Source organism: Plectropomus leopardus, chromosome 3, assembly GCF_026936395.1.
Source record: "Plectropomus leopardus strain MGB_pleo_1.0 chromosome 3, ASM2693639v1, whole genome shotgun sequence".
Classification (NCBI taxonomy): Eukaryota; Metazoa; Chordata; class Actinopteri; order Perciformes; family Serranidae; genus Plectropomus; species Plectropomus leopardus.
Genome location: NC_142178.1, coordinates 16,606,196 through 16,627,116, shown reverse-complemented (window position 1 = coordinate 16,627,116; position 20,921 = coordinate 16,606,196). Strand labels below are relative to the sequence as shown.

The 20,921-nt window shown below is 39.5% G+C and overlaps 2 protein-coding genes across 2 annotated transcripts; one reads left to right on the top strand and one right to left on the bottom strand.

Moving 5' to 3' along the window:
- Positions 1 to 2,105: 2,105 nt before the first annotated feature.
- Positions 2,106 to 11,092, bottom strand: sgsh (N-sulfoglucosamine sulfohydrolase (sulfamidase)). Its single transcript, XM_042484656.2, has 9 exons — positions 10,792 to 11,092; positions 9,798 to 9,958; positions 9,616 to 9,721; positions 9,133 to 9,509; positions 8,552 to 8,633; positions 8,253 to 8,456; positions 5,879 to 6,045; positions 5,566 to 5,783; positions 2,106 to 2,425 (listed from the first exon to the last, which is right to left on the bottom strand). Exons 1-9 carry the CDS (start codon positions 10,871 to 10,873, stop codon positions 2,242 to 2,244), a joined length of 1,581 nt encoding a protein of 526 aa, XP_042340590.2. The 5' UTR covers positions 10,874 to 11,092; the 3' UTR covers positions 2,106 to 2,241.
- Positions 11,093 to 11,164: 72 nt separating this feature from the next.
- slc26a11 (solute carrier family 26 member 11) lies at positions 11,165 to 20,904 on the top strand. The gene is made up of 15 exons (XM_042484655.2): positions 11,165 to 11,316; positions 12,537 to 12,771; positions 12,889 to 13,110; positions 14,619 to 14,811; positions 15,289 to 15,374; positions 16,978 to 17,215; positions 17,405 to 17,583; positions 17,740 to 17,812; positions 18,011 to 18,122; positions 18,216 to 18,271; positions 18,812 to 18,952; positions 19,041 to 19,168; positions 19,674 to 19,773; positions 19,894 to 20,027; positions 20,159 to 20,904. Exons 3-15 carry the CDS (start codon positions 12,907 to 12,909, stop codon positions 20,264 to 20,266), a joined length of 1,752 nt encoding a protein of 583 aa, XP_042340589.1. The 5' UTR covers positions 11,165 to 11,316; positions 12,537 to 12,771; positions 12,889 to 12,906; the 3' UTR covers positions 20,267 to 20,904.
- Positions 20,905 to 20,921: the final 17 nt, after the last annotated feature.

The following is a 20,921-nucleotide window of genomic DNA, read 5'->3' as shown; positions in this document are numbered from 1 at the left end:
TTTGGATAAAATTTTTCTAGAAAGTAATCACACACAAAGTGCATAAAAGCCATCAAACTGCAACAAAAGGAGAAGCAGCGTGCATGACTTCAAAAGACATGAACATGAGTGAAAATGGACAGATTACTGTAGGAGTTTAAAATCTATATATATCATCACATGGTTGTATGCCTCGGCGCATCAAAACATGATTACCTGTGTTGTTGTGATCCCATGCAGGTGTGCTGGGATATAAATAGAGGTAAATTTCCTTGTAGTGTTGTCACGTGACATCTTATGTCATTTGACGTGGTAATTTTGGTGTGTCTAGTGGAAAAATGCATTTATAATAAAGAGTTTAAAATCAATGTTCTTATTCGGGCCTGGGAAAGTCATGGCACTGAGTTTGAAAATCCAGTATGTTTCTCTCAGGAGACATTTTTTGACACGGTCACCCCCTCTTGTGGCCGGTTTGATGTGTTTTATTCCTTCTGCTTGTAAGAGAATTTCATTGCTGAATGGTGTAGGTAAAAATGTTTGGCTCTGAGGTGATCCATATTGTTAGTTTTAATGGCATGTTTATGTTCACTGATGCAGTCCTTTTGTCTGCGTTTTGTAGGTCCCAATTAGAAACATCCACAGGGGCAGGTGAGGCGATAGACCACATGGGTGGTATTACACTTAATGAAATCCTTATGCTGGTAAGTGTGGTTGGTTCTTAGATCTGTAAATGTCTGGGTATATATGATGTTGTCACAGTGTTTGCAGTTGCCACATTTCAAGTTGCCAACAGGTTTTTTAAGCTATGAGTCTTGTGTATCAGCTGGGAGATAGCTTTGTGCCAGTTTGCCTCTGATGGACGGTGCTTTTCTGGGAAGAGTTCTTTCAGGGTTTGATCACAGGTGGTTATGCTCAAGTTGGACTTAATGATTTTGTGTAATTTTAGGGGCCTGGGTGTTGGACGTCATAGTAAAGAAGACGTGGTTGGTGCGGCCCTTTTTTGTTTTTGTGTCACAGAGCACCCTAGCTCTGTCTTGTGTGGAGTGAAGTCCTCGTCTCGGTCACAGATTCGTCTGTGGAGTAGAAACTGGCCATATGGGATATTTGTCTTTAAATGGGGAGGATGGAAGCTATCAGCATGGTAGATTGTGTTTCGGTCTGTAGTCAAAATGGCTTGTTTTGTTGTCGGTGGCGGCCAGTTATTTTTTTAAAAAAAACTGTCTTTTTCTCCAGGCACTTCAGCAAATAAACCTAAAAAGTTGTCTGTCTCCTCTCCACTTGACAGATTAAATGACACACACCTTGTGCGTCTGACTGGTCTTGGGTGTGCGACCACATGGTTTTCTTGAGATATTTCGAGGTCACAGTGATCTTCACCTCTGATCTTTAATTAAAATCTAGCTAGTCCATCCTTGTGTCCAAGTGAACATTTGTGCCAAATTTAAAAAAAAAAAAATCCTTCAGTTTTCTTGAGTTATTGTGTTCACAAGAATCAGACAGACGAGGTCCCAGGGACATTGAACTTTGACCTACAACCACCAAAATTTAATAACTTAATCACTCAGTTGAAGCGAATCTTTGTGTAAAATTTGAAGAAATTTCCAAAAAGTGTTCTTAAGACATCAGGTTCACAAGAATGTGCCTACCAGCCGTCCAGCCAACCCAAAAAAAAATGCCTCCAGCCCCGGCTGTTGCATGCGCGGATGCATAAAATAAGCAGATCAATAAACATGAGTGCATAATCGACTGATCCAAATTGTGCTCCTTTCTACATGGAAAGACCTAAAATCAGTCTTACTTCAAAGTGGAGCACTGAGGAATCAATAAAAACCCTTTTCCCTCATTGATCTGCCAACCTGACCGGTCATGCGTTATGAACTCTACCACCTGTGTATCAGCAGATCAGCAGGAGAACAACAGCAGTGAAGACTTAAAACAAACAGAGATGCATCTAATTTGTTCAGTAAAATAATGACAAGGAAGCAGTTTAACAGGGTTATGAGGAGGTCCGGATGAAGCAAATGTATCTTAAATGTATAGAGAGAGATAAGAAGGCCCCTTAACTTAAATGATGAACTTATCTGGTAACATGAAGAATTGTACAGAAAACAAAATCAAATAAAAAATTAAGGCCATTCAAGTTTATTTTTAAACATTAAAAGCAACATTTATTCTAACATAAAACTACAAATACTTGTCATTTCTTTTATAAGAGCGATGTGGTCATATACATTATGTCAGTCAAGATGAGTGAAAATACCATTAGAGTCCATTGTAGAGTGGTCTGCAGTGCGGCTCTAGTTTGTCCTCCAGGACGTAGTCGGGTCCACAGACCCAGGGGTCCCCCGTCTCCCACTGCCACTTCTGCAGACCCTGCCTCAGGCTCTCCAGCACGCTGCTGTAGGACGGGTCTGATACCAGGTTCCTCGTCTCCAGGGGGTCTGTCCTGTGTCGGTGAAGCATTTGTTCAAATCCAGAGATCATAAACAGAGAAAACAAGATTTTGTTGTCTTGTTCTGAGGTCATTGTATCAAATTACATATTTCTTTATGGGAAATCTAGAAAATTATAAGGAAACGATTGAGGTCTAAAAGCTTTCAAAGGGGTTTACCTTGAGATGAACGTCAATACTGTGCTTGAATTTATGTGGATGTAAGTGTGTGTGTGTGCTTGTGCATGTACGTGTGTGTGTGTGTGTGTGAGAGAGGTCAGTTGGGGTGTGTATGTAGGGAAAAAAAATACTATCCATCAGCTAACATGCAGACACTTGTATACAAGTGTAGGAGAAGAGGAGGAGGGGGCAAAATAATGTATATGTATGCTTATGTGTATGTGCTGGAGCTTCGTCTTAAATTTAGTGTTGTAGTAGAGATAGTGATGCCTGCACATCACATTCTAGTGTCTTTTTTGTTTTCCTTTCTTTCTCTCTATTTTCTCCAATTTTTTTTTTAAATCGTAGGTAAATGTGTGTGTGTAGGTATATGTCCAGGTATATTTTCTACTGACAAGCAGTGCGACTCTGCACCTTGGGTGGAAAAGTTGAAAAAAATGTAACTCTTATGCAAGCTAAAAAAAATGGTGCCCGACAGGCGTACTGTACCATGTGCGCCACTTCTCTAGCGATGTGTCTCTGTATGATCGGCTCCTTAGATAAGCGTGTATGTGTGTGTATTTGTGGATGTGTGGATGCCTGAGTATATTTGGGTCAATAGATAACAAAAAGGACCATTACCCATCCATCAACTGAGAACCATTTGTATACACAAACCATCGTGTATACCATTGTATACACAATTTCCTTATGTGTTGTAGTGTTTGTCTTTGTTGTTGTTACCCTTTCTTAAACACATGTATGTATATACATTTATTTATTTATTTATTTATTTTTAAATAAATGTAACTGCCATTGCAATAAAGTTCATCAGCTGGAAGGTACATGGCATCAACTCACCGGCAAAAAGAAACAAAATTATGACTCACCTAAAAAAATTAAAAGCCAATGTATGTTTACTACAAGAAACCAAATTATCAGACAGCAAACGCAGTAAGTTAAAAACACAAAACCTCAACCAAAGTCGCAAGAGACGCAAAGTCATTATCAATGGAACAATCAAAAACAGCAATTTACCAATCAGAAGTATCTTTAGCTCAAACACAGACGATCCAACATTCTTTCCCAACTTCTTTACATCATTACAAAACTTCTCAACATCAACCCTAATCTTAGGCAGCAACTTCAACGAAGATATCGACCCAACAGAAGATAATTCAACAACCTCTCATAACACCAAAAACTGGCACTCAACACATAGTTGGTGATAATTGGAGGCTACAAAACCCATCAGGTAAAGAACACACCCACGTCTCCCTGTCCATCAGTCATTTTCAGAAACTGACTTTTTCTTAACAAGTAACTCCATAATGGCAGACATCTCCAACCCCACCATCCATTCAACAATCACATCTGATCACGCCCCAATTAGCTTCATAATGCATGACAAAACAGAAACTAAAATCAACCCCAGATGGCAATTTAACACATCCTTATTTGAAGACAAAGCATTTGACTCATACCTCATGATAGAATAGACATTACTTATGGAAATAAACAACTCATCAAACACATCACCAACACTCATCTGGGAAACAGCTAAAGCAGTAATAAAAGGAAATATCACCTCATACTAGCATATAAAAAATAAAGCACAGCAAACAGAAAACATATTAGAGGAAAGCAATCAAACAATTACACAGTTTCTATGCAGCCAGCCCCACAGAACAAATACTTACAGAAAACAGAAAAGCAATCCAAACTGAATCAGTTATCTCAACACTAATTCACCCAGATCAAACAGTTTTTATCAAGACATTCATCAAATATGTCATGCCATCTTTTCAATCTGATAAATATAACTCACCAGAACAACTCAAGCGCTAGCATCCTCTCACTAGATGCCAAAAAAGCATTTGACAAGGTGAAGTGGAAATTTCTCAAAAAAAACTGACAAAAAATGTGGTTTTGGACAGTCATTTATACACTGGATTGAAACATTCTATAATAAACCAAGGCCAGAAATCATCATCATCAGAATAGCCGCGTAAAAGTGAAAGCTCAGCTGAGGGCATGCTGTGGCAGATGTGTCGTGCCATGTCCGAGTCGCATTTATTTTGGGCGTAGACCTTCCACAAAGTAAAGTTTCAGTGTATCCGCTACATAAAAACCTGCATGTGTAACATATCTGTGGTCTGATGAAACATTCCAGCATTTTCTTCTGGTGATTAGGTTGCTCATACGGATGCTAAAGTGTGCCTTATGCATTGGTATTAGATGCTGTCGGATGCTGATTAGATCTTTTACGCCCTGGGCATGAGAGCGGCTGTACCTCAACAGTGATGTCACAGAGTCCTGAAGTACACCTGCACATCACTGCAGCAGAGTGAGAAGTTCAAACACTGGAGATTTTCAAAGGGCGTTAAGTTAAATCAGAATATATTAGCGTTTGGAGGATAAGATTTATGATTAGAATTTAAATTCCAGGCATTTATAGTCAAATAATAATTAAAGATGGTCATACAATAATTAAATATATTGACAATATATGTAATATAAAGGCCGATAGTATTATAATTTTTCAGCCTATTGACTGTAAATGCAATTCCCCCTAAAGATACATGCAAAAGTTGATGCTTTTGCTGCACTTGACCGCCGCCTTTTTTCTCACCCTGTTTTTAGGAAACAGATGTTACAGGGTTTGTTTTTTTGTTTTTTTTTGAGGCAGAGAACGTGACTGAAGTTCAGCAGAGGAAAAGCACCTGTTTCCTGTTATGAATATTCAAATTTGACTTTGTTTTAGCACATTTTCTCTCCTTTATGGCGGCAGCTTCTAAGCATTTTCTTATCACTAAATCTCGTCTGAACGGCAGCAGGTGTAAGTCATTTACATCGGATCTGAACTTGTGTCATCCACCAATTATGGACAAATATTGTGATCACTCTGCTTAGAGCTTTAACGTCAGATATATCAGATGTTTCTGTGAATGTGTTTCGTCTCCTAAGCTGAAAACATGATGGACAGAGGAACACACCTGGAGTCGAACAGCTCCCAGCGCTCTCTGTAGTAATACTGCTCGAGGCTTTTGAACCAGTGTGTGGGCTCTCTCAGCCTCGTGCGGTTCAGCAGGTCCTGGAAGGTGGGTGACACGTACAGGTCCTGGTCTATGGGGAAGGGCATTCGGTAGTGCAGATTTTGGAGAAGATGGTACGGCCCCTGGTGGATGGAGCGGGTTGGGTAGTACATGGTTACCTGAAATCAGAATGACAGCACAGCAGTCATGACCTCGTGTTTGACTCCTTCTGTTCGTGCTGTGACAGCCATGATGGCATCCTGTGCTCACAGACCTCGTGGAGGGACTGGCTGGCGTAGACGGTGTGCCAGCCGCTGGGCTCAGTGACCAGAGCAGGAAGTAAGGAGCGACCGGTGAGGTGGACCGGGCTGGTGGGGCTGCCAGGAAGGCTGTATGATGGGTAGGGAACAGAGAACCAGTCCAGAATGGTGGGAGTGATGTCTATGAAAATAAAAGAGATGAAATAAAAAGAGAAAAAGAGAGTAGAGAGTGAGAAATAAGACAAACTAGAAGTTCATCTGAAGTGATAGACCTCAATTAAAGGGTAATGGAGCTGCATGCAACAAAACATGGCTCTTAACATGGAGGAGGCTTAGCCGGCATGTCATGGTTCATATTAAACCTTTTATAAAACATAATCAAACACATACAGACAGTAAAATAATTGCCACAAAGCTTTTTATCATATCTAATCTGTCAGTCATGAAAAAAGACTAACAATGAGACAGTGTAAAGTTTTGCCAAATTGCTGACATTTCGCTAACTGCTAACATATTTATTAATTCATTCATTCTTATTCTCTGCTCTAAAAAGGTTATTGCCGGTTGCTGCTCTGCGTAATTTGCCATGTAGGCTACTGTTGTAGAGCACCAAAGAAATTTTGTTTTCTGGGAAAAACTGACATTTTATCCAGGTGTTAAACTTTAAAGTTTCTTAATAAAGTATTTTGTATCAAAATGGTGCACAGACTCACTGATACCCAATCCAGCATTTAAGACAGTATCGTTAGCATTTCTGATATTTGTATCAGAACAACTCTGCAACGAACTGCAGAGAAGTTCAAATTACAACACACACAGAGGGAGCGGGACGTTATTATCTGCTCAGGGTGCAAAGCACTCCATCGTATATTTACACAGGAAACCATGTTTTCATGTGTTGCTGTGTTGATGTTCTGAATGTTGTACACAGAATATCAACAGCATGCAGTAACAACAAAATAAATTCTTAAATGCTACACATGTACTCATAATTAGTATAGCTTTATTTGTACTGTAAGCACAAATAAAGTATACACTTTATGCTTACATGTCACTGTCCAATCAAATAAAAGAAACACGTTTCTACAGTATCTTTTGAAATTGTCATTTTTCACATGAATTAAAGGATCAAGTGCTCCTTTATGTGTGGAGAAGATTGTCCCACAGCGACATAAACTGTTTTAAATCCCATTGGAAACTGGAATGTTTTTATTAGCTCATGAAAAGTTGACATCATGGAGATACATAGTATAAATAGGACAGTGTATTTCTGTTAACGTCTCACATACTTAATGTTCATTACATCTACCACTTATATACTTGACCATTTACAAAGGTTGCAGTTTATTTAATGTGTTGCAATTATCTCCAGACATTTATATTACAAATATTGCTGTTGTTTAATTGTTATTTTTATTTTTTACATCTAATTATTACCTCCTTAGGGCATCATTTTCAGTTCATCTTATTATATCTGAGATCTGCTGCTGACGCATCATTAAGAAGTCTCCCTCTTGTGGCTGATAGAGCACATCAGATGAATACAATGGCTTCTCTGCTTGTTTATTTGTGTAAAACAGCCTGGGAACACATCAGGGGTTCCCAGCGTAAATCTGAGCGGTCCCAATGTGATTTAGGGATGCTTTTTTTCTCTCTTTTTTTAAAATACCTTTTTTTTAGCCTATAATAATCTGTGAAAAATGAGAGAAAACATCATTGTTAAACTGCTCATTACTAGTAAAAGATCATTTTAAGGAGTCACAAGCCAAATAACCACTGGGAGCCACTGGTCTGAGCCCTAAACTGGAGACAAACCCACTATGGACACTGTGCTCACAGCGATTGGCTGCTAGACTTCCTGGTCTACATTTAAAGATAGAGGTAGGGGTCGACAGACAATAACCGGCCTGGCCAGTTATTGGGACCAATATTTGGCTTTTAGCTGATTATATGTATTTTATTTTAATAATTACCAATAAAAGTAATTAATTAAAAAACTGCAAAGAAAGTGTCAGCATGGGGGGAACTTATAAATTTTAAAACCTCAAGGAGCTATTTATTTATTCATTTTTTCTTTAAATTTTCACTTGACTTGTAAAAATATAAAGTTGCTGAGAACTTGCTGTATATGATATTGAAAATTTCAGTTTGGATTTAACATTTGCTAAAGGCATTTAAACGAAGTTTTGTGTTGGAGTCTGTTATATTCCATATTCTAAATATTGACAGAAAGATTTTCATTTTAATCGTAAATGCACATCGCTTTCAAATATCAGTTATTGGTCTCATTAACTACTAATATTTGGCACCAGTTTTGGCCCTGAAAAAACAATATCTTTCAACACCTATAAAAAAGCTTGCCGCCATCTTTCTGGATCCATCTCTTACCCAGCAGGCTGACGTAGGCTTGGCTGGTGTCTCCCCATCGTCCTCTGTGCTCTGGAGAGGACACCAGCATGGGCTCTGCAGTCCCGGAGTGATACAGATTGGTTCTGCCGTTGGGGAAGGGGATACCGTTATCTGAGCTGTAGATGACCAGAGTGTCGTTCTCATAACCAGCGTCCCTGAGCTCCTGAAGAACCAAACCGATACCTGCAGAGGAAATTCACACCATTATAGCTTACTGTTTTATCAGGATGGCTTCTCTCCTCCCTCTTTTTTGTGCATGTGTAGGTGTTGTTGCACACCTTGGTCCAGCCTGCTGACTGTGGTGTACTGTGCAGCCAAGTCGGCTCGTGCTGCAGGTGTGTCCGGCACGAAAGGAGGAACCTGAAGTTAACCAGATGAGGACAGATCAGATTAAAAAGTGTTAGGAACTCTGGTTTGATTCATGAATCAAACTTTTGAGTCAGAGTGTCTTCCAATAAACATATAATAATCAATAATACAAAATCTTAAGATTTGTGTTTTTGTTTGTTTAATATCAGCAGAAGATTTATTTCAAAGTGAAAATTAATAGTAAATGTTTACACCTGAAGGTATGCTGTAGAGATGATAATGTTGTTATACAAGAAATGTGGAATAGCATTTTGGGGTAAAAAAACAACAACAAAAAAACAGTATTATCCAGGAATATAGTATATAGTTGTCACAAAGATCTCACCAAAGCAAAAGGTGTCCAAACTTTTTACTGGTGCTGTTAATGTATAAAACAGGCGATAAAGACATGTGAGACAATCTCTGTGTTTTACAGCTAATAATCCTTGTTTTCCTATAAGAGAGGGATTTCTTTCTACATTTGAACTCATAAAATCTGTGTGTTACTCACCTTTACTTGTTCTGGTGTGTAATACTCTGGTGTCCAGTCAGGTATTCTGCCCATCCCCATCTCACCATTCCCAAACTTCTCACAGAAAGCCCCATACTGGGGCTGCGAGTGTCCACATCTGTGGGTGTCATGAAAAGCAACATACAGGAAAAATGGCCTCTCTTCATCTTTTATACTCTTTATACTCTTGTCTTTACTCTCTTTCTTTCGCCTTCCTTCAAAGACTTCCTCTTTGTGGGTCTGGAAAAACTTGCGGACCAGGAGCTTGATGCGGGTGATGTTCCTCCCCACCTGGAGGACAGAGCTGTTCTCCTCTGTGTAGGCAAAATCAAAGGGGTACACAGATCCAGGGCCAACATGCTTCTTCCCAATTATACCTGTACGAGTGAGAGCGTAAGAAAAGAAAGAGGAGAGAAATGGTGATAAGAGGTAAGAGTGCGTGTGAGAGTAGACCTGAAATAAAATGTGCTCTTTGTTATTTACCTGTGTGTATGTTGGCTTGACTAAGGAGCGACGGCAGACTTTCTACTCCATCAAACGAGTTGAAGTGGTGAACACCCTGATGAAGCCCATACATGCCGTTCTGGTGCTGAAAACACAACAGAGAGACCTCAATACTGTGCCTTCATGCACAAAGGAGAGGAAATGTTATAAGTTTTTTTTACCTGCGGGAGGCCGGTGAGGATGGTGGAGCGGCTGGGGGAACAGCTGCTGACGGAGGTGAAGGCGTTGCTGAACACCAGGCTACGCTGGGCCAGAGAGCGCAGGTGGGGGGTGTGAACCACTGAGTTGTTATACACCTCCGTCTCAAAACCTGCATCATCAGCTGGAGGAGAAAAAGATGCATCTTTGCTTTTACACTACATGGCCAAAAGTATGTGGACAACATAAATATATATTGTGATATTGCGAAACCATGATATTTTCTCGGACAGTAATCGTTCTCTGAAAATCTCATTCAGTTGCAATGTCAGAGACATTTATCATATCATCAAGGGTAGGCCAAAGAACAGAAACAGCTCTCTGCATAATGAAACTGTTTTATTAGACTGCACTGGTTTTAGTTGGGTGTACCTAATAAACTGGCAACTGAGTGTATAGTTCAACATTACAGGTATTTAACCCTTGTGCCTCACTAGAGATATTTTTGGCTTTTTGTTTTTCATTTTTCAATTACTTTGGCTATGTTAATGCATGTGGCATATATTCTTGCAAGAATGTGGTTTTATTTTATTTTTTAAATTTTGGAATTTCAACTTTCAAGATAGTGTGGCCAAAAAACGCCACAAAAATGCCCTCCATGGCCATGACATCATAAAGTTGTTCTATCTAGGCCTATGTTTTTGTTAAAATTGTTGTGGATTTTTTTTTTCCGTAAAAAAATAACTGGCATCATGTAAACACACTGCCATTTAAATGGTTAAACATTTTTTGACTGAATATTTGACAGTTATGATCCAGACTGAAGTTGGCTGAAAGATTCTAGTCAGTGAAAGTGGAAAATAACCATACTATATTATATTTTTATGGCAGTTTTAGGAAGATTACATTTTTGTCCTGTAATGATACCAGAAGAACTTTTTAAAAGTGAGGTAAAGGAGTCAGAGCTTAAACGGCCTTTGAGGTCTTTAAAAGTAGCACAAGTAAAAGTTCACTCACCAATTATTAAAAGGACATTTCTTGTCTTTGTCTCTCCGATCCCACATGATGTCAAAATGAGAAAAGACAGCTCTAGCAGCATGATGATGATGATGAGAGCTAGCTCATAAATCTCGCCTCACGTTACGAAGTCTCAAAGTGACTTCTGGTTTGGCTTTTACACATTTAATGTGAGTCAAACTATCTACATCCTTTTACTAAAATACATCCAGTCGTCAAATTTATTCATACAGTAGACAAAGTAAGTAGTAAAGTTGTGTTCACGATCCATTAGCGACAGTAAACAGTGAGCGACGCTGTTTGAATCCTCTTCCTCAAACAAGCTAAGTCCCGCCTACACGCGGTCACATGACAGCGATCACGTGAGGGTGGAAAAACAGGAACTTGTGTCTCGCGCTTTCTAGGCAAAATGACAAGTTTTAGGAAATGGCTTTTAGGGGAAGTAACACAGCAGCACCTTAAAAGAGAAGAGCCTGAAAATCACAGCAGAGCCCGGGAATGATGAAGAAGAGGGCGTCAGATTAAGTAGGAGTTTCTGCTGGATTCTGTTGTTCTTCTGTTGGCTTTTCTATTTTATTCCATGTCATTGTGTAGTGTTTACAGTACTATAATGTTGTTTGTCTGTTTTACTCTATAGTGTTGCCTTTCTGCAGTCTCATTCCACTTCATTTTATTCTTTTCTTTTCTATTCTATTGTGTTGTATTTCTTTTCTGTTGTGTTTTACGGTGTTGTTTATCTGCTCTAATCTACTATATTATTTTGTTTTTCTGTTTTATCCTATTAATTTTTGCTCTATTCGGTTTTATTTTATTGCATTGTTTTTCTGTGTTGTATATTGTGTCCTTTTCTATTCTGTTCCACACATTCAGCCATATTATGGTGTTTTTATTCTATGTGCTTTTTCTATTCTCTTCACTTCTTTCGCAAAGTGTTTCTTCTGTTTATTGCTGTGTTTTGTATTCAATTATGCTGCCTTTTCTGCTTTAATCTCTTCTTCTCTTTTGTTTATCTATTCTGTTTTATTGTATTGCTTATTCTCTTTTTTCTATTCTACTTTATTGTATTGCTTATTCTCTTTTTTCAGTTTTATTCTTTTACATTGCCTTTGAGCTATATTCTATTTTATTTTTTACTGCCTTGTTTTTCAATGTTGTTCTGATGTCTTTGATTTTATCCCCCTCTGTTCTGCTCCATTATTTTTCTATTTATATTTTTTAAATTCTTTTCACTTCTATGGTGGTTATTTTCAAATCCATCTCTTTTATAATATCTAAATTTACTGCATTCTGTTTTTACAGTGACGCAGTTATTTAATTTAAGTCATTCAACGGTCTTCCTCTTTGTCATTGCAACATCTTATTGTTTAATCATTTTTTATTAGAATATTATAGCCAACGTAACCAAAACACACTATAGGGCACAATGGGAGAGCACACTGTAAGATGAGAATAATGGTATTTTACATAAGACTGGGGAATATGTGTGGGGATGTTTCTCTGTCAGGGTGTTTTGTGGCTTGTGCAGTAGGTGATTGTGGAGAAAAAGTTGTGGATGTTGTAAAACAATCTCTGGTTGGAGACGGGTATGCAGGGCACTAACTGTCATATGATCACCATATGATTATAAAGACCTTAAAGCTCGTTGAGGTCGAGGGTCACGCAAAGACATAGAGAATATCTGTCCTCAGGTATCGTGGAAGCCTTCAAGTTAGGTGACTGAAGACTTCTTTTTTTCCCCCACACAGATCACAGCATGCATCTGAGGACATGGCATCCACATTTTTTGATGTGCTGTGTTTATATCCAGAAAAAAACTCAGAGAAGCTGACACATGCGTGCACACAGAGCCCATCTTTGTTGTGTTTCCCTGAATGCTGTGTCTGCGGGGAAAAAAGGGGTAAACCAAAGACAGAGAAAGCAAGCGACGCTTCCAGTTTATGAGTGACATTTAAAGCAGAGGAGGAAAATTAAGTGATTTGTGTAAGTGGCTTTTATTCTGTAATCAGCTCACTCATGCACACATTTGAATATGTTAAGCGTCACTTTGTGCACTTGAAGCTGTCTCTTCATCTTTTCTGTCATCCTCCTCCTCTCCAGGTTCTTATTCTTGTAGTAATGGACCAGCCTCTGCTGGGCCGAGTGTCAGCCCGGGGCTGCTGCTCCTACGGCACCCTGAAGGCCTGGCTGCCGATCCTCTCCTGGCTCCCCAGGTACAACCTGAAGTGGCTGAAGATGGACCTGCTCGCAGGCCTCACTGTTGGGCTGACGACTGTACCGCAGGCGCTGGCTTATGCTGAAGTCGCCGGCCTTCCTGTGCAGGTGAATCCGGTTAAACTCTTTACTTTAGATATTCTGCTAGGCTGTGTTCAATTATCAAGTTGTACTTCATTTGGATTCCTCTTACTTTCCATAAGGTGTTTGCTAGTTTCTTGCTGTCCATTAAAACATCCAGAAGGAATTACATATGCAAAAGAAGTGAAATGTGCTTCTCCTCCATATGTTTTGTCCCTTAGTTCGATTGCTTTTCAGGTTGAAATCACAAAGTCCATCAAGAACATCCTGTATCACTGTGGTTTTCACTGATGCTTATGCTTTCACTAAAAGATCATCATCTTTATTTATCTGTCATAACAGCTGCAACTATTAACTGATTGACTGAATGTTACTCAATAACTATTTTGGGATACAGTTAGTTGTCATTTTTAAGCAAAAATGCCAGACATTTTCTCAAATGTGAGGATTTGCTGTCTTCTCTTTGCAAATTGAATATCTGTGGGTTCTGAGTTGTTTGTGGGAGAAAAAACAAGACATATAAAGATGTGATCAGTTTTTCCCTTTTTTTTCTGACATTATATCGACCAAATGAGTAATCCATAAATTGAAAAAAGTCGTTTGGATTAAAGATCCCTTCCGGACATGTTTTAAGACATTTAAAACAACTCTGGAAATCACATCAATTCCATCTCCATCATTGTAAAGTCCTGAATCTATGAGTTTGCTAATATTTTTCATTTCAAAAACTTAAAGGAATATTTCATTACAGGAAAATGTGTATTTGTGTATCAAGCACAATGATTTATTGATTGATTGGGGGCCACGTTTAACAATAGCAGAAATATTTTAAAACATCCTTTAACAAAAACTCTCACAGCTGTTTGGTTAATTCTTCCTAAACACAGGCATTTCCACTAAAACCTTTAAACTGGACTGACAGTGAAACTTATGTATGCTCTCTTCAAAGCCAGACTCCGATGTTAAGGGTTTTTTTCAGTCAAAATGTTTGTCTCTGGGAAGGTCTGAGTAATGACTGGATAAACGAGACTTGGATTGTACTGCATGAGTTGTGTGAGAGTTTGTGGACACATATTGTTTTAGTTTTGCTGTTGTTAAATGTGGTCCTGTTTTCCATGGAGGCGTCTGAGAAAAACAAAGTTAACTTCACAAATGTAAGGTAACACTACATGAATAATTGATATACAAATACTCATTTTGTGGGTGAAGTATTTCTTTTAATGTTGGGCACAGCGTGTCTCCTACTTCACTGTGAAGTCCATTCTCATTTGATGTGTATTTGAGTTTTCAAGTTTTCACATCACACTTGTCAAAGTTGCATGATTTGCTTCCAAACTAGTTGTGATGTCACAGTATCCTGCTCATACAATGCGGTAAAGTCAGATTTAAGGGGAGCACAGAAACACCTCTCAACATCAGAAGACAAACAGGAAAAAATCTTTATAGTGTCAAACTGTGAAGCAACAATAAGAAAAACACATTTTGAGTGATGACAATATATCTGAAATTTTATCTAAAAGCATTTCTCTCCACAGTACGGACTCTACTCTGCCTTTATGGGGGGGTTCATCTACACACTCCTGGGGACCTCTAAGGACGTGACACTTGGTCCCACGGCCATCATGTCCCTCCTGTGTTTCTCCGTGGTGGGGGGGCAGCCACACCGAGCTGTGCTGCTCAGCCTCCTCTGTGGACTCATCCAGGCTTTAATGGCTTTACTGAGATTAGGTGATTATGGAGGGCTGCTGAGGTCATGCGGAAAACTTGTGATACCAGTTTTGGATTTTTTGTCTTAATTTTAGTCGACACTCGTGAGCCAAGTGGAGCTCACAAAAAGTTACAAAGAGTTTTAATTCACAATATGACACATTGTTTTTACCCGAAAGCAATGATATTTAACGGTACATCTTCCAGTCCGTAGAATTTAGACTGAGGTTTGTATCAAAAATTTGATATAATAATATAACAATATTAATGAGGAATTGTTTAGAAGAGAGAGATAAATGTTAAGGGACAAACTGCAGAGACTGTGGAAACAGGAGATTAGATTGTGAGTGCAAGAGGGACTTACTGCAACCACATCTATGACTTCCTGAACGTAACCGCACACACTATTTTCTGTGAAATCAGTGGATCTAAACTGTGCTTTTTTTTATCAGTGCCATGACTCTGTAAATCATTCATTACTTTGTGTGTCTTCTGCAGGTTTCCTGCTGGACTTCATCTCTTTCCCTGTCATAAAAGGCTTCACTTGTGCTGCTGCAGTAACCATTGGCTTTGGCCAGGTCAAGGTGAGAGTTGTACATGCACACACACACACACACACACACACACACACACACACACACACACACACACACACACACACACACACACAAACAGCAACAGAAATGACACACATCGACAAAATCAACAGGTAGCATATCATGCACCCATTAACAGATGGTAAACTGAGGTAAAAGTCAGTTTCAACTGGAAACTGTTCTGCTCAGTGTAAATATTTTGGTCACAATTCTTTAAAGTAAGAAATAAGTTATTAAATAAATAAATAAATACGTGTTCATGTATTCAAGTCTTGTTTCTAACAGCAAATGTGGTTAAAATACAGAAGGTCACAGAGTTCTGGGGCGGCAATATAAACTGTTTTTGTTTTAAAACGGACGTCAGACAATAATTGGTATTTTTCCGTTATTCTGTGAGAAGCCATAGCTTGATTTTATTATAATAATAATAATAATAATAATAATACATTTTATTTATAGAGCACTTTTCAGGGAACTCAAAGATGCTTTACATAGTAAAAAGGATCAAAGAATACAGATAAAATACAAGAGTACAAATAAAATCATAATAATAATACATAATACAGCACAAAATTTAACATTAAAGGTAGTTTTGAACAGGTGGGTTCAGGTGCACACAGCATGATTCTGCAGACAACAGGTCACAGAGGAAGGAGTTGGTTACCTCACCAAGTTGGAGGTGTGCAGCTCTTCATCTAACAGCTCACTGCTGCTGCTGCTTCCATTACTGCAGTAATGACATAGTAACACCTCAGGGGTGCCAGATACTACTGCAATATTTCACACTTACGTGCTGTCTTGTTTTGTAGTCGTATTTTTTATCGACGATAGCGATAAGTGCTAATCGCACTGACAAAGACATTGCATTTCCTGCGACGATATCAACAAGTCAACTTGTGGTTCACCAGTTAAATGCTTTAAATGTGAAGCTGCAGCAGTATTAAATGTTTGGTGTCCATTAGCAGTGACTTAATGCAGTTCATAATACTGCAGAAGTACTGTATATATACTACAATACTTTGATAAGTGGGCCATAAACTCAGTCATCACTGTGCTACCTTAGATAATGACTTAACAGTCATTTATTTAAATGAAAATCTTCAAGATAATAAGTGTAATGTGAAAAAAGAGAGAGAAGTGGCTGATAGTGTTCATAATCTTTATTCGGAACAGCAAAAGCCGGTTAATACAATGGTGAGAGTCTAAGTTAAACTTTCTGATTGAGGAGCAGAGTTTTTATATGAAGTCTTTGTTGAATTGGGAGACAGCTGAACCATTTCTATTATTTAAAGTGAGACTGTATAACATTTTAAAAAAAAATTACTCCCTTGTTCAGCTGAAGTTGAAACAGACAATTTTTCCTCCCTAGCATTTCCAAGTGGTATTATTTTCACAAAGTTAACTGAATCACTTTCTGTTTTCCTCAGAGCTCAGCAGCTTCAACAGTTACTTCAGTTATATCACGGTCTGCCACCTCCACTACTGTGGATAGTAACTGTATCTAAAAAGCAAAGACCTGCTATGGTTATATGTTGACTCTTCTCCTTGTCAGTGGGCTTAGCTGATAGCAGTACCATCATTTCTCTTCTAGAATATTCTGGGACTCCAAGGCGTTCCTCACGAGTTCTTCCTGGAGGTTTACTACACTTTCTATAAGATCCCAGAGGCCAGGATAGGTGATGTGGTGCTGGGTGTGCTTTGCCTCTCTCTGCTGATCATGTTGCTGTTCATGAAGACGAGTCTGGGCTCTGACGACGAAGACAGTGATGATGATGATGCATCTGCCTGCTCAAAATTCTCCAGGAAACTAGTTTGGACTATTGCCACCAGTCAGTAACTGTGTGGTTGTTGTGTGTGTCTCTGTCCTTTTTACTTGCAAGTACAGCAATGATAGTGTTTTAAATAGGATTCAACAAATAGCTGAAAACATGCAGAAATTTTAGCATGCACATTCTTATGTCTGTTATCTATAACGGTGTGCTCTTTCACCAATTTCTCCATGTCTTTGTCTTTGTCAGTGCGTAACGCTCTGGTGGTCGTGGCTGCATCTGTGATAGCATTTTCCTGGAACGCTTACGGTCATCCCGTGTTTACAGTCACTGGGGAAACGACCGAGGGGCTCCCACCATTCAGGCCTCCACCCACCTCTGACACCACAGCCAACGGCACCATCGTCTCCTTTGGAGAGATAGTTGAGGTAAGGAGCAGAGGGACGAGGCCGGAGACAGGATCAGGTCATGGAATCCTTTTTCAATATGAATCACAACTTTCACTTCCCAAAACCTTTCCAGGTCACGAGAACAGCAGCTGAGTAGCCCGTCAGCTTTCTGTGTGTGTGTGTGTTTTTGTGCAGGGCTTTGGAGGAGGGCTTGCTGTGATTCCCTTCATGGGTTTGCTGGAGAGCATTGCTATCGCTAAAGCTTTTGGTAAGTGTTTTCAGCCACACCAGCAGCATGGCATTGGCGCTCTGTCGGTTGGTCAGTTCACTTCTTTGGTTCGGACTGAAATATCTCAACAGCTACAGATGGATTGCCATGATGTCCTCCATAGGATGAATTGTAAAAGTGGAAGAATGAGTGTTTCATTAGATTGCCCACTAATTTTAACTTCTTGTTCCTCCTCAGCCAGTCAAAACGATTACAGAATTGATGCCAACCAGGAGCTGCTGGCCATCGGTGTGACCAACATTATGGGCTCCTTTGTGTCAGCCTACCCTGTCACTGGCAGCTTTGGGAGGTGCGTCTTTGTGCATGAGAGAGAGTGACAGAAAGATAGACAGAGCTCAGTTGTCTAATATTTACAGAATCATGTATTTCTCCTCACATCCAGGACAGCAGTGAACTCCCAGACTGGTGTTTGCACTCCAGCTGGAGGAATCGTCACCAGTGAGTCCTGACACTTTCGATTTTCTCTTCTGCCCTCTTGTGGTGGTTTGTGCTGTCACCTGTTATCCACACTTGTACAGTTCCCAGTGCTTCCTTCTCCCTCTCTCTCCTGACTATGCGAACAGTGGTTTAGGAGTCAGAAAAGAACTAAAGGATTTTGTGTGTGCATGCTCAAAACATTCATCAGGTGAAAGACCTCCAATATGTATATTATTGCTTTTCTTGTTGAATTCATCATTACATGAAAGAAGTTTTCTCTGGGTTTTGGGACTTCATCACCAGCCAATTCTTGCCAATGAAAACACAAAAAGGGATTATTTTATTGTGTATTTTTCAATTTTAGATCATAACCTGGAAGAACAAAAAAAACGCTTTTTTAAAAAAATATATTTGTTTGACATCCTAGTCTCTGTCTCTCTCTATTTTGTGAGTGTGTGTGTGTGTGTGTGTGTGTGTGTGTGTGTGTGTGTGTGTGTGTGTGTGTGTGTGTTGAGATTTAATTTCTGCTGAGTCTCTCGTTCTCTCTCTCTGTTGTTTCAGGTGTGATAGTGTTGCTCTCCCTGGCGTTTCTCATGCCGGCCTTCTACTACATCCCCAAAGCGTCTCTAGCTGCTGTTATTATCTGTGCGGTAGCTCCCATGGTGGATTATCGTGTCGTGGCTAAGATGTGGAGGATACGCAGTAGGTGTCCTCTCTGTGTTTTTTACTGTGTGTCTCGTGTACTCTTTGTTTGTTTAATTGTGGTCTCATGCTCTCTCGTCTCCCTCAGAGTTGGACCTGCTGCCTTTTGTTGTGACGTTCCTGATGAGTTTCTGGCAGGTGCAGTACGGCATCATCGGAGGTGTGGCTGTATCTGGAGCCCTGCTGCTGTACAACGCTGCAAGACCTCAGATAAAGGTAACACAATATACCGGTCAGAGCAGTGTGTGTTATACCTTATGAGAGAAACATATCAAGCCTTTAAATTCCACCAAACAAATGTTGCTTTCTTTATCTTCTGTAAAGACACAGTGGGCATTTGCTTGTGTTCGAAGTATTGTTTCCAAAAGTAGCATTTTTCAGGAATTTATATCACTGGATTAGCCCAAAAAAAGACAACAGAGTCTCGATGTTATTACTGTAATAACCATTGGTTTTACATTTTTTAATGATGTTTTGTCCACATTCCTTACCTTTGGTGGATGCTCACGTGGAGACATTTCAAATGCAGCACTCCAGAGTTCAGAGAAATATATATAACTATATCAAAATATCAAATATCAAAATGTATTACCTGATATGTGTCTACATAAAGGGTTTGTGACATGTTCTGTTGCTTCTTCTTTGTTTTATTTCTGATTTTATGTGATGTGAGGTGGCCTTGATTGTTTTCGAGGTTAACATTGATTCCTGTTGTGTGCAGGTGACTGATCACGGTGCATTGGTGATGGAGTTGGGCAGTGGACTCAGCTTTCCTGCCACAGAGTACCTCAGCCACATCATACACACTCAGGCTCTGCAGGGTAACAATTTGTTCAAAAATCTATCTTTGTTCAGAGGATATTTACAGTAATGTGCAGTGATCTCTGTTTTTAGTCTTATTTACTTCCCTGTCTGTCTCCCGCTAACGTGTCTCCCCCCAGCGAGTCCTCCTAGGTCAGTGGTCCTGGATTGCCATCATGTCAGCACCATAGATTACACAGTGATCAGCGAGCTCAGGGACCTGCTGAGGCAGTTTAAACTACGAGAAGTGCTGCTGGTCTTTTCCAGACTGCAGGTGCACATTTCGAAATAAATATTGTTTTGGGCCAGAATTTCCGTCTCATAAAACAGAGGGAAGAACATACATTTTGCTGTATTGTTGTGTCTTTTTCACACACACTGTCTCTGTCTTCCTCCCATCTTTAGCCCTCTGTTCTGGAGGTCCTCCTAGCAGCCGACCTGCAGGGCTTCAGGTATACAAACAGTGTGGAGGTGGCGCTGCAGATGGAGGCAGAGAGCCTCCTCCGTGACTAACACTAACACCACCCAACCACAGACTGGAGAGGAGATGTTTGATGCTCGCCATCACTGATTAATGAGACTTCTGATCTGGGATTACTGGGCTGTTATGAAGTGAAAAAGGGACGAACTACCTCCCGACAACTGATTCACGCGCTGTGGTGTACGGCTAAACTTGAGTTTGGGAATCATTATGGGATGTCTGAAATTACGGCACTACATTACCATTGCACAACAACACTGGACCAGTAGTCTAATAGTGTTTTTTTAGTCTTTTATATACTTTTAAAGTATATTATGCTTTTTTATATGAAGGAGGCGATAGAGAGAACAAATATATGAATTTTTATGTTTTTTTATTTTTTGAGAAACAGAGAACTCTCTCTATTATATTTTAGGGCTGACGGTGATAGATGAGATTCCAGAGACCAAGTCTGAATTAACACAATAGGAAGAGGAACGACAGCTGTGTAAATGATGAATAGAGCAGAAAAGCTAACACGTACGGCTCCTGTCATTATGAGTTGCTTTATTTATCTATGTAAGGTGATGTCTTTCTCTTATTTTTATGTTGGTGAAGAAGGGTTGCCAAAATTATTTTAATTTAATTATCAAAATGACAAAAAAAATAAATGTTTACATTGTTATATGAATGCTTTTGTGTTTGTGT

Bases quoted from the DNA above. Each gene is read 5' to 3' on its own strand.
- slc26a11 (XM_042484655.2), top strand. From the start codon at position 12,907: ATGGACCAGCCTCTGCTGGGCCGAGTGTCAGCCCGGGGCTGCTGCTCC. The intron at 17,813-18,010 runs GTAAGTGTTTTC...GTTCCTCCTCAG, and splicing joins TGCTATCGCTAAAGCTTTTG to CCAGTCAAAACGATTACAGA. The intron at 18,123-18,215 runs GTGCGTCTTTGT...CCTCACATCCAG, and splicing joins GTCACTGGCAGCTTTGGGAG to GACAGCAGTGAACTCCCAGA.
- sgsh (XM_042484656.2), bottom strand. From the start codon at position 10,873: ATGCTGCTAGAGCTGTCTTTTCTCATTTTGACATCATGTGGGATCGGA. The intron at 9,959-10,791 runs GTGAGTGAACTT...TTTCTCCTCCAG, and splicing joins AAATGTCCTTTTAATAATTG to CTGATGATGCAGGTTTTGAG. The intron at 9,722-9,797 runs GTAAAAAAAACT...TTGTGTTTTCAG, and splicing joins TCCTCACCGGCCTCCCGCAG to CACCAGAACGGCATGTATGG.